Consider the following 12,869-nt stretch of genomic DNA (forward strand, 5'->3'; position numbering starts at 1 on the left):
GTGCACGCTACATGTATGTGCGTGCGCGTGTGCACGTGTGTGCTGTGTGTGCATGCTGTGTGTGTGCTGTGTGTGTGCACGTGTGTGCTGTGTGTGCACGTGCACGTGTGTGCTGTGTGTGCGTGCTGTGTGTGTGCTGTGTGTGTGCACGTGTGTGCTGTGTGTGCACGTGCACGTGTGCTGTGTGTGCGTGCACGTGTGCTGTGTGTGCGTGCTGTGTGTGTGTGCACGTGTGTGCTGTGTGTGCGTGCTGTGTGTGTGTGCACGTGTGTGCTGTGCGTGTGCCCAGGCTGGCGATGCGCAGAGCCACGGGCTGGTGTCCATTTTGGTCCGGTGGCGCCGCGGCCGGGGCTCAGGACTTGTGCTGGGCCGACACGCCCTTCCAGTAGTCCAGGATGTCGTGCAGGTCCTCGTCCTTGGCGAACTGGACCTTCTTGCGCAGCGCGTGGCCGGCCGCCATGAACTCCTCGTCGTGCTTGTGCCGCCGGCGGCTCAGGCGGAGGCGCCCCCAGATGCTGTGGGGGGCCCTGCAGGAGGACTCGGGGCTGGCCGAGCAGCTCAGGTGGTGGTACTGTGGGGACAGCTGCGAGTAGGCCGGGTCGCGGGGCCGCGGCCGGGTCAGCGGCTCCAGGATGGAGGCCTTGCGGCCGCCCAGGCCATCATGGGGCGGGGGCGTGGGCGGCGGGGCGGGGTGGGACCCGGGGTACGAGTGGCGGTGCTCGCCGTACTGACGGCCCCGCTCGGCCTCGGCCCGCAGCACCGCGGGGGTCACAGTGAGGATGGCGTCGGCCGCGGGCGAGCCCTGCTCGATGTACTTGGCCTCGGGGACCGCGGCCTTGTGCGCACCGGGGGCCTCGGCGCGGAAGGCCCTGGGGCTGCGCGTGGAGCCGCCGGCCGAGGCGCCGGTGCGCGGGGGCCCAGCGCCCGCCTCCACGCTGTGGTGCCGCTGCAGGCCGTGGCCGAAGGCGTCCTTGTACGCGGGCGACAGGAAGCCGTGCTTGCCGGCCAGCGGCTCAGACAGCAGCACCAGCTGAGGCTCGCCCGCCGACACGGCGCCGGGCTTGCCGCCCTGGAAGGGCGCGGCCTCGGCCTTGAGCGCATCGATGCAGTTGTTGATGATCTGGTTGACCTTGTCCACCTCCTTGGCGATGGTGGAGATCTCGGCCACCGAGCCCTGGCCGTCGGGGCCCGGCCGGCCCAGCTCGCAGTCTCGGCGCTCCGCCGGCTCGCCCGTGCGCACCTCCATGTAGTTGGCCTTGGCGGCCTTCGGCGTCTCGCTCTCCGCCAGCTTGTACTGCTCCACCTCGCCGGTGGCCGCCGGCAGGAACGGGATGCGGGTCACGGCTTCGGGGCCCAGCAGCGGGCCGTGGGACAGGGGGGCCAGGCCGGGCGCCTCCATCTCCGGCCCATACTTGAGCTCGATGATGGTCTTCTTCAGGCCGCTCGCCGCGGCCGCCGCGGCCGCCTGCTTGTGCTTCTCGCCCCGGCGCCGCCGCCGGCGCAGGCCGTAGTAGACGGCGCCGAGCACCAGCACCATGCCGAACAGGCAGCCCAGGACGGTCATGATGTAGTGCGTGGCCGTGGCTGGGCTGGGCCCGGGGCCCGGCGGGCTGGGCGGCTCGGGCAGGCGGATGGTGAGGCAGGTGTGGTTGCGGTGCAGCCCGGAGCCGGTGGACACCACGCAGTAGGTGTAGTTAGTGAGCGCGTGCAGGCCGGTCAGGCGGACGTCCTCCTGCGGCTTGGTGAGCCTGGACACGGTGGACGACTGGCTGTTGTTGAAGTGCTCCAACGTGTACACGCGGTGGAACGGGCTGGGCAGCTGCACCGTGAGGGTGGCCGAGTTCTGCGTCAGCTGCTTCACCCTGATGAGCGGCCGCGCCTCGGCCTGCGTGGCCAGCGTGGGCAGGGCCACCACCGGCGTGGTGCCGTCGCCGGAGAAGCACTCGTCCTGGGCACAGGGGGCCTCGCTGGGCTCCGGCGGCGGCGGCGGGGGTGGCGGGGGCGAGCGGCCCGGCTGCAGGGGGCCCGGCAGCAGGCGGGGCTCGGCCGCGTAGGCGCCGTCGGTGCACACGGACAGCAGCTTGCTGAGGACGCTGCGCTGGCCGTGGCGGCCCTGGCCCAGCAGGAAGTAGCCGGAGTAGTGCGGCGGCGACTCGCACTGCATGCGGTCGTAGGTGTGCGTGGCGTTGGTGAAGGCCGCCAGCCAGCGCAGGAAGCCCAGCAGCTCGCAGGAGCAGTAGAAGGGGTTGCTGTACAGCTCGCAGGCCGACAGCCGCGCCAGGCCGGCGAAGGTGGCGCTGTGCAGCCGCTGGATGCGGTTCATGGACAGGTCCACGTTGACGATGTTGGGGCACTCCCAGAAGGCGCCAGGCGACACCGCCTCGATGAGGTTGGCCTGCAGGTACAGGTACTCGAGCCGGCCCAGGCCGCGCAGCAGGCCCGCAGTCACGTTGCGCAGCCGGTTGTAGCCCAGCTGCAGCACCTGCAGGTTGAGCTGCCCGGCGAAGGCGCCGTCCTCCACGAAGGCGATCTCGTTCTTGGTGAGGTTCAGGTAGGTGAGGTTACCGAAGCGGCTGAGCGCGCCCTGCTGCACGCCGCGGATCCGGTTCTCGTTCAGCCGCAGGTCCACGACGCTGCTGTTGATCTGCTGCGGGATGGCCTCGTAGGGCGGCTGGTTCTGGCTGCAGATGGCCAGCCACACGAAGCCCTTGTCGCCCTCGATCAGCCAGCAGTCGCCACGCGCCAGGCCCCCCGCGTGCAGCAGGGCGGCCGCCGCCACGCACGCCCACAGCGCGCCCCACCGGCACCCGGCCATGGGGCCCGCCCGCGCGGGAGACCCGCGTCAGCCTGCCCGGGGCCCGGGGGAGGCGGCGGCCTGCTCAGGGGCGTCCTGTCCCAGGCCGCATGGCGCACGGCGCGGGAGCCGGGGGCGCCCCCCTCACTGCCCGCCGCCTCTCGCCGCCCGCCCGCCGCGTCCCGTGGCCACCATGGCGGCCTCGCCCGCCGGCCTGGGCGTCCACACGGCTGCGCCCCGTGCCTCCAGCTCAGCTGCTCCTGTGGCAAGACAAAAGAGAGAGCGGTCAGGGGGCAGCCGAGCAGCCCGCGGGCCCAGCGCCCAGCGCATCCGGGCTCCCGCCAGCACCTGAAGTCACAGCCGACGGGGGGCAGGGCCGCCCCAGCCCCCGACATGCTGTGACTGCGGACGAGGATGCCCGCCAGGCCCTGGCTGCAGAGGCTCGGAGCGGCCAGAGCTCTCGGCCGCCCTCCAGGGACGCCAGCCACTCAGCCGCCAGGCGCCCAGGCCGGCCGGGCTCTGGGCTGAGCTGCCCTGCGGCACGGCCCCGGCACACGGGGCCCGGAAGTGGGGAGCGGCCCCCACGGCCTCCTCAGGCTCCGACGAGGGCCCGACCCTGCCTCTCCCCGCACCGACCCCTTCTCCCCGCAAGGTGACCTGCCCCGCCCCCTCGTGCCAGTGTGACGCCCAGGTGTGACTGGGACACGGGGGCCCTGTGGGCAGGACGACCCCGTCCACTTCCCCCGCAGGACAGACTGGGGCGCGCGTCTGCTTGTTAGCGTGTGGATTTACAGCGGCCTCGGTGGCCTGGCAGGCGGCCAGCTGAGTGCATTTCAGTGATATTGACGTTTGCAACTAGTCTGCACTGAGGCGGCTTAAATTAGGAGCAGAGAGTATGATGTGGAATGGATTTTCCCCCCTGGGGACTTCGTAAAGAACAGCTCTGACTGGCGCCCAGGGGGGAGCCTGTTTCTGATTTAAAGAAGGGAGCGTTCAGGTGGGGTGGGGGTGAGGAGAGCGTCCGGGCGTGGGGGGCGCCTGGCAGAGCCCCTCAGGGCTTAGCCACAGTTGCTGTGTGACACGTGACCCAGTCTGGCCTCTCTGGGCCCAGCCGGAAGTGGCTCTGGGGACAGCGTGGGCCCCCCCGTCGCCCCCCCCAGCCACAGGGAAGCTGGGTCTCTGCTGGCTCATGCCAAAGGCCCGCAACCTGAGCCGCCTCTCCCCCTGCCCCACACCCAGACGCAGACGACCTGATGGACACTGTGACCTATGTCCCCAGGGCTCCCGAGAGGCCCACTCCTCTGATGAGAGGTGCATTCTGGGGCGCGGGGGGCCGTCGGCCCGGGCGTCAGGCTGGCCCATCCAGGAAGTGTGGCCCCTCGGCAGTGCCGATCGTAATCACCTGTAATCTCCTGCTCAAAATAACCCAAAGTCAAGCTAAGGAGGATTACAAGGCCTAAGGAGCCCTCATCACAGCCGGCCTGGCAGGGGGAAGGGATGCCTCCCACCTCCCCCTGCCCAACTCCTGGGCCCCCCAACCGCCCCCCACCCTGACTCCCGGGCCCCCTGGCCACCCCCAACCCCGACTCTCGGGGCCTCCGCAGCACAGTGGCCCTGGGCCCTGCTGGCTTGGGGGGTGGGGGCTGCATGTGTCCAGGGCCGTGCACCTGTGGGTTCCGTGTGTGCACACGGGTCTCCTGCACGAGGGGAATGTCTGTTCCACACACAGCTGGGCCCACGTCAGCACGGGTGGGTCGTGTGCAGCAGGGGCTGGCTCCTCTGAGGTCCAGCGGGCCCTACCGTGGCCACCACAGGCACCCCCGGGCGACAGCCTGGGGATTAGTGTTCGTCTGGGTGCCTTGGGAGTGGCAAGTGGCCCTGGGGACAGTCTCCCCTCCCCTGCACACTCCCTGCCCACTCCAAAGTCGCCTGCATGCGGCCGGCTTGCGTGACGAGGCAGGCGGGGTCCTGGCCCCGGAACCGGGGTGCCCGTCCCTCGGGTCCCAGCCGAGCTGCTTCGCCGAGGGGCCCCCAGAGCTGGGGCCGTGGGGACGATCGCTCACCCATGGCGGCAGGCAGTCGGGCGTCCCCAGCCCGGGAGGGACCCCCCGTGCCCTCGCCACATCTCACGTAGAGGGGGGACTGAGGCCCGTCGCAGCCCGCAGGGCGAGGCTCCCCTCCTCCCCGGCAGGGTGCAGCTCCCCGCGGAGCCAGCGCCAGGGCGGGGGTCCTGACAGACGGGGCCTCGGCAACAGCGCCCAGCGAACGGGCCGGTCGCCCACAAAGGTTCTGATCACGTGACGGTCCCGCGAACACCCTTTCCTCGCGGGCTTCACTCAGCCACCTGGCTCTCGTGTGTGGCAGGCCGCTCCCCGGACAGGTGTTTCCCACACACCCGTGCAGCGCAGACCTGAGCCCCTCCAGGCCTGGGGCACTCACCTGGGGACACCCCCCACCGCCTCCCCCCAGCACCCTGAGCCCGTGCCCCCCCATCCCCGACCCCCACGTCGCGTGCGCGCTGTCCGGCAGGGCGCTAGAAACGGCTCGTGGCTGTCGTGTTGAACAGCACAGCCCTAGAGCTATCCATAAAATCAGCGCCTCGGCCCGCACCCCGTCCAGCCACGGCCCGTCGCCCCCCACCGCCACCCCCAGCCCTCCCTCAGCCCCTCCACAGCGCCGTCTCCCACGCCCCGAGCCTGCTCCCAGCAAGCTCCCCAGTGACCTGTCCTTTCAGCCGTGGGGCTCCCCGAGTTCGCCTTGCTCGGCCCCCCAGCAGCATCTGGCCCAGGTGATTCCCACTCCTGAGACACTTCCTGCTCCAGGTCCCCGAACCGCTGCCCTCATGGGCCACTGTCCCCACCAAGGCACCTCTTCAGCCTGCCCTCCAGCTGTCCCCGGGGCCAAGCTCCGACCTCATGGCCCCGCAGGGTCGCACCCGTCCCGTGGCTTCGAGGCTCTCTCCACGGGCCTCACACCTCACCAGCTCGGGGCCCCAGACCCACAGACACAGCTGCCTCCTCCCCACGTCCACGGCCCGCTCTCCACTGTCTCCCGCGGGGCCAGTGCCGGTGGCCCCCACCTCACCTCCTGGCTCCCCACACCCACCCACACCTCCTCCCCTGCTGGAGGACACTGGCTGCCCCCCCCCGGAACTCCCTGAGGGGGTTCCTCCACACCCCACACCCGGCTCCATCCCCCCCAGCACCTGCACCCGGCCTGCACCCTGCCAGTCACACCCTCGTTCCTGTGCAGTGAGGACCCCCCCCCCACGGGGATGCGAGCCCACAGGGCAGGCGGACCCTGGGTCGGGGGCAGACCTCGCTGGCCCCAGACGGCGCCAGCTCCGGGTTCTCCTTGTGCAACGGGAGTTGGGGGCTTCCGCGCCCCGCCCCCGCCGTCCCGGCATGTGGCTCCTCACGAGGTGCCGTCGCCACCCCCTGGAGGGACGCGACGTGCCCCTGTGGCCACCGGCACCTCTCAGCACTGGGCCACACGGCCTGCAAACCCCAACACAGCCCGGCCCTAAAGCGCGCTTGCCGCCCTTGCTGCGAACCAACCCGAACACCGCACCGGCCCCCGCGCCCGCCGCCCTGCGCCCAGGGCCGGCCACGCCCGCAGCTCCCCCGGACAGCGTCTCCCACCCCTGGCAGCCCCTCAAGGACCCCTGGCGCCGACCCACGTCTTAGAGGAAGAAACGGCACCGGGGGGCCTGGGCTCAGTGTGTGGCTCTGATAAGGACGAGCTGTGGGGCCTCGGTTGCCTCACCTCTAACGTGGGGTCACTTCCTACCCCGCGGGTCAGGTGCGGGGCGGCACAGGGGTCGGGAGAGGGACGCCCCACACCTGCGTGCGTGTGTCTGTGTGTCCTGGTACGTGTCGGTGGGCACGAGGCAGGCCGGGCCAGGGGACAGGGCTCCGTCCCGGCCCCCGTGACAGGACAGACGCCACCAGCCCCAGCAGAGTCCTGCGAGGTGGAAGGACACGAGGCAGCCACCATGCTCCGCGTCCACGTGAGGAGCCACGTGGGAGGGGACTCGCCCAGGCCCCGCACCGGGAGGGCGGGACAAGCCCGCCTGCCGACTGAGCGGCCCCCTGTCCGGGGTCTGTTCCTCGCCCCGCGAGGAGCGGCCGCCAGGGCCAGGGAGGGTGGCACGGGGCCCCCAGCTGCCCTGGGGAGGGTAGGCGCTCACTGGCCTCCATCCAGGATGACCTGCCGGCCACGGACGGGACTGGAGTGGGGGGCGGCGGGGGGCGTGGCCAGCACCCCCGTCCTTGCCGTCGGCTGGAACGGCCCTGATGGGAGGACAGAGGGACACTCGGGTCCTCGGGTCTCCCTGGCCCGAGCCGTCGGTGCCGCCACACCCACACCCACACCCACACGCACCCCGCTGGCACCCAGGGGCGGCGGGGGCGGCGCGCAAGGCCAGCGCCTGCTCCTCCTGTGCCGTCAGCCCCGCCGCCCGCGACGCCACTGCCGAAGCGAAGCCCAGGCTCCTCGGCCCCCCCGCGGGGGCATCGGCCCGGTCGCCCAGCCCTGCCGGGCCGCGACACAGCTGTCTGCAGACGCCGTCCTCCCGGCCACCACCGAGCCCAGGCAGGAGGCCAGGCTGGGGCTCTGCCGCAGGGGCCGCCCCGCCGCCGGCGGGGGGCCGGGGCCTGGCCGGGCGCGCGCAGGCGGGGAGCGCTGGGAAGCCTCAGGGCGGCGCCTGCTGGCCGTCCCAGCGTTCGCCGGGGGGTCACGCTCACTGCTCACGTCCACGGCCTCCGCAGAGCCCACAGGGCCGTGGGGACGAGGCGGACGGCAACCCTGACCCGCCGGGCGCAGAGTCCGGGGCTGGACGTGCCTGGGCAGGTTGGCGTGGCTGAGCCCTTCCCTCTCTCAGAGGGGGGCCCTGAGGGGCCCCCCCCCAGGGCTTCCGTGGGGGGGGGCCAGCTACTTCAGCCTCCCAGCATCCGCTCGAGGCGGGGTCCAGACACGCCCTCCCTGCAAACCATCCCGCAGCGCGGGGGGCCGGAGCGGGCCGGCCGGACGCGCCCTGTGGGTTGGCTCCCAGCAAGCCGCCGCCCGGGTGCCCACCCTGGGGGGCCCCCACTCCTCCCCCGCCCGGAACGTGCCCGTCCCCTTCCTGCTCTCTCTGTCCGTCCAGCGAGGCGGGCGCAGCCTCCTGCGGCCGCCAGTCCAGCAGTGCTGACTCAGCGGGGTCCTCCGCACTTGGCCACAGGGTGAGGGTGGCAAGCCGCCAGCCGCGGAGGCCCTGGCCTCGTCCGGCGGGAGGCGGGGCGCATCCGCCACAGCTCACCCACCCAGGGAGGGAGGGCGCGAGGTGCCCTGTACCCGCCACACCGGCCACACCCTGGGGCCCGCAGCAGGGCCACCCACAGGCGGTGTGAGCAGGAAGTGTGCAGGGGAGACTCACTCCCAGGGTCCTGCACGTACCGAGTGCCTACTGAGTGCTGAGCCCCAGCTCCAGGGTCCAGGAATGTCCCGCATTAGAAGGTAGAAAGGCTTAGAGAGGGGTCCAGATCGCCCCCACCACGGTCCACGTCCAGCACCCTCGGCCAGCGCGCATGCAGGAGAAAGCGGGGGCTGGGGCCTGAGCCCCGCCCCCCCAGCCCTGGCCAGGAAGCTGGCCGGGGGCCGGGGACCTGCCCCGGGGCGACACGGGCTCCCCGCTCTGTCCTCCCTCCGGGCTGCGGAGCTGATTAGCCACCGAACACTTAATGGTCTGTTACACTCCCACTGGCACCTTTTTAAATTAAAAAACACGATGCAGGCCTCGCTGAAGGGAGAAAGCACTCCCCAGGGCTCCTTGCTTCAGCTGGGGCGGGCGGGGGGTGGGGGGGGCTGGCCGGCCTCCAGGAACCACTCGCCAGGAGCACCGGTCCTCCCCTGCCGCCAGGCGAGGGTCTAGGTGACCACAGGGCAGCTGGCCCCGTCCCCAGGCAGCCCCGCAGCCCCCTGAGCCCGAGGGTCCAGGCCCCCTTCCGAGCTCGGAGCCCGGCCCGGCCGAGGACAAGGCCTGGTTCTCAGATGCTGGAAGGATCTCTGGGGACCCAGGATGCCACCCGTCTACCACCTGGGCCCCCTCACGCAGACACGGTGACCCACCGTCCTGACTGCACCGCAGATGTGCCTGGGTGGCCCCCACGCCGGGGGGAGGGCCCCAAGACGAGGCAGGAGACAGCCCAGCGCGGTCCCCTCCACGGCCGGCATTCTCCTGTGCCTGGAGAGCCCGTCACAGCCCGGGCCCCGGCAGAACCCACCTGCCGTCCGCGGCTCAGCTCCCGGACACACGAGTATCTGCCATTCCTGACTCCGCAGCCCCCCAGAAGGCCCCTCCCTCAGCAAAGGACCCCAGGACAGCTGTCCGGAGGCGGCGGCCAGCACTGGTGTCCCAGGGGCAAAGGGCTTTGCCTGGGTCCCTCCAGCTGGGAGCATCCAGTCCCGTCAGGCTGACCGCAGCATGCCAGAGCCTGCAGCCTGGCCAGAGCCCGGCCTGCTGTGGCCTGAACCTTGGGAAGGGGCCCTTCGTGGGGCCGCCAGCCGGGCTCCCAGACTCCTGTGCGATGCCACCTGCCCCGTGTCTGCCACCCCGCCCTGCCCCCGCTCCCGGGCAGCTTGGGGGGCTCAGCCCCAACGCCTGACTGTCTGCCTCCGTCCGCTAACGTCTACTGGTTTATAATTCTTTCCCGTAAACATTCGACACTGAGTCCGCCTGAAAAGTGTTTTGCTGGTGTAACGAAAGATCGATGTTGATGTCAGCCCCCAAACAGGCGACCCACCGTCCTGATACCAGGTGCTGAATAATCCGGTCCCTCTGCTGACCTGTGACACACCAGCCCCCGGCCCAGCTGCCCGGCCTGGCACGTCTGGTCAAGCCCGGCCCCTCCCGCTCCCCAGTCCCCCGAGAGCCAAGCCTGCGAAGGCGCAGTCACCTGCACGGTGAGCCTTTCTCTCCGGTGCTGCTCCTCCGCCTGGGACACTGACCCCGCCCACCACCCGGCCACCCCGCTCAGACCGCGGAGTGCGCCTGGCGTCTCCCCTCTGTGACCCCGAGGCTGCTGTCGCCTCAGCGACCCTGGACGGGACAGCCGGCTCCGTCTCCGTCAGAGGCGGGGCCCCGAGGGGCCCAGCGGGGCTGCCCCCTGTCCGTCCCCCTTCCGGGCGCATGTGACCGAATCTGACACCGCTCGACCCGCAGACGCCAACTGAGGAGAGGCCCCGTGCACGCCCGTCGTCACCGTCACCGGCCTGGTCAGGACCCCTCCGCGCAGCACAGCCTCCCCGCGGGGCGGCCGCTGTGCGGGGACTCGTCCTCCCGCTGAACCCCCAACACCGCGTCAGCACCGTTTACAGCCCTGAAACCAACATGCTTCCGCTCCGCCTGCGGACCCCCGGCGAACCCTCGGGCGAGCGCGAGCCCCCAGCCGCCGGGCCGCGCGGGGCCGCGTCATGCCGGCCGGCCACCTCCGGAGGGAGCGGCAGCCTCGCGGCCCGACGTCGCCCAGGCTGCTCCTGACGACCCCACGCTGCGCTTGGCCTTGCTCCGGGAGCTCCTGGGGCTGCTGTGGCCGCCGCGTGGGGCCCACTTTCTTCACTGTTTTCCGACCGGCTGCCGCTGGTACAGATGGAAATTATCGATCTGTATGTTTTCTATCCAGCCCAGGACCTGCGCCGAGGGCGCACATCAAATTACTTTTTCCTCGGTTCTCTCGAGTCTCTAAGGTCTCGTATCGCACTGTCTACAAATAATTATAATTCTTTCCTGTAAACGTTCCGTTTAGTTCTGTTTCATGTCTTATTGCTACGTCCAGAATTTCTGGACAGTGGTGGAGGGCACCGTCGGGTTTTTTTTAATAGAAAAGTTTTTGAACGGGAATCGGTGAAACTCCTTTGGAACGGTGCTGGCCGTTGGCTCGAGACACAGGTTCTCCGCTGTGATGAGCGTGTGTCCCTCGGTTCTATTTTTAGCAGTTTCTCTCGAATCAGAAGCCGGCCGGACGTCACCGCTCACCTCCGTCCGTCAGCACGGCCTCACGGCTGGCCTGCTGGCGCCACGTCCCCCGTGAATGGGTTTCTCTAGCTTTAAGCCACCTGTGAATTTCCACAAATCCCGCGTAATCGCGGCAGATTATCTGACATTCGTGGAATTGGATTTGCCGGGTCCTGCTGAGGACTTTCGATCCAAAGTCCCGGGCGGGGTCTGCGTGGGCCTTCGTCTCCCGAGCCACCTTTGCAGTTTCGGGGTTGGGGGCTCTCGCTGCCTCGGGCTGGTGGCACGGGCTCGGGCCCCTCCGCAGAGACACACTGAGCACGCCGCACACAGCCTGGAAAGGTGAGCGGCCACTTCCCAGTGGCCTGTCGCCCCGAGTCTCCTTCGTGCGCCCCAGATCTGTAGGACTCGGGGCCACTCAAAGGACCTCACGTGGCGAATCCCGGCCCGGGAGGGAAGGCGGCCCAGGGAGGGGACCCTGCTCCTCCCGTGACGCCTCCCCTGGGGCCACCCTCGCAGGGCCTGCCGATCCGCACCCCACGGCGTCCGCGCTGGACAGATGGCCGTCACGGAGACATGCGGGGCACAGAGCAACAGACGAGGGAGGCACAGACCGTGACCCACGCAGGGCGGCGAGGCTCCAGCCAGCGGCTGCCCCGGGAGGCGCTGCGGCCACACGGCCACCACTCGCCTGCAACGGGGCACGCACCTCCGTCCCCCACACCTGGGTCTGTCTGCGCCCCGGATTCTGGGCGGCCCCGGCCGCTGTGGTAACCGCACGGGCCAGGCAGGGCCATGGGCGTCTGGGGCCTGGCCATCCACTTCCCGTCTTAGAAGCAGCCGCCCCCTAAGCAAAGGGACCTGCCGGCGAGGGAGGAGCGGGAGGTGGGCCCGGCCAGAGGGAGCCGCCCAGCTGAGCCCTTCCTGGCTGCCTGCTCAAAGAGCCACAAGAGAAACACTGGTGGCCTCGCCCGGAGGCTCGGGCGGCTCGTGACCAGCAAGAGAGGACGCACAGGCTGCCACAAGGGCAGGACAGTGGCCGCACAGCGGAGCCTTCCCCATCCACCATAGGGCCGGCTCCCGGCGGGCCTGGGTGCTGCCGGCAGGGGCTGGGGTGCGGGAGCGGGGTGAGCGGCCTGGGGCGGCCTGGGGGAGCTGGGCTTCGAGCATGGGAGACATGGCCACTGCCCACCAGACAGATGTCTGTGAGGCTCCCGGGTCCCCTGGACTCAGTCTACTGTCCCCGGACACCCCTCGGTGCCACAGGGAACGCCATGGTGTCCGGGGCAGGGCTAGGCGGGAGTCATGGCCGCACCCTACGGGAGGTGGGGCCCGGAAGGGTCCTCGGCCTGTCCCCTCCCCCTGGGAACCACCGTGCCTTGGGCTCACATGGGCTTTGCATAGGGTCGCCAGGGCCGGGTGGGGCCCTGGCCCTCCTGAGCCTCTGGGGGACGGGGTGGCGCAGGGAGCCTGAGAGCTGGGTGGCATCTTTCCTGGGGGGCCGTGAGCGGGACCCAGGCTGAGACGGGCAGGCGCCCACAGCTACCCCTCTGCACGCCCAGCCGGCGGTCTCTCCCCGTCCACGAGAATCAATGCAGCAAGCAGCAAACGTTAAACCGCAGCTGCAGGGCGAAACCGGCCGGCCCTGGACGGGGCTGCCCTCCGGGAGCCACAGGGGCAGCGTGGGAGGGGACGTGAGGCGGCCGGCGAGGTGGCGGGGTGGGGGTCTCCCACTCTCGCCCTGCTTGGGGCTCCAGGGCCGGCCGGCAGTGGAGGCCCCTGGGGTCTGGGAACGGTCTCGCCTCCGACCAGCCCTGGGGCCCAAACGGAGCACGGAGCTTCCTCCGGCCGCCAGGTGAGAGGCTCAGCCAGGACCCCGGGCTCTGGGCCCCCCAGCCCTGCTGTGGGCAGACGGCTTCCAGTGGAGCCAGCATTTCACAGCCCGAGACCCACTGTATATGTGTGTGTGCACGCACGTGTGTGTCTGAGTGTGCGTGCACGCACGTGTGTGTCTGTGCATGCGCGTGTGTGTGCGTGAGTGTGTGTGACTGGGAGTGTGAGGGTCCCCACACCCTGCCCCCC

At 70.5% G+C, this 12,869-nt stretch overlaps 1 protein-coding gene across 3 annotated transcripts in view; it reads right to left on the reverse strand.

Annotated features, from left to right (window-relative positions):
- Positions 1–229: 229 nt before the first annotated feature.
- ELFN1 (extracellular leucine rich repeat and fibronectin type III domain containing 1) overlaps positions 230–12,869 on the reverse strand; it is a 45,207-nt gene continuing 32,567 nt past the window's right edge. For 2 of the 3 annotated variants that reach the window (XM_036224796.1, XM_036224795.1), the window contains exon 2: positions 230–3,054. In XM_036224796.1, coding sequence (XP_036080689.1) covers positions 353–2,815 — 2,463 coding nt within the window. In that variant the 5' untranslated portion in view covers positions 2,816–3,054 and the 3' untranslated portion in view covers positions 230–352. Of the gene's footprint in view, positions 3,055–7,177; positions 7,433–12,869 lie in introns of those variants that run through there. The other variant, XM_036224794.1, reaches the window with a different exon arrangement.

This window comes from Rousettus aegyptiacus, unplaced genomic scaffold, assembly GCF_014176215.1.
Source record: "Rousettus aegyptiacus isolate mRouAeg1 unplaced genomic scaffold, mRouAeg1.p scaffold_m13_p_7, whole genome shotgun sequence".
Lineage (NCBI taxonomy): Eukaryota > Metazoa > Chordata > Mammalia > Chiroptera > Pteropodidae > Rousettus > Rousettus aegyptiacus.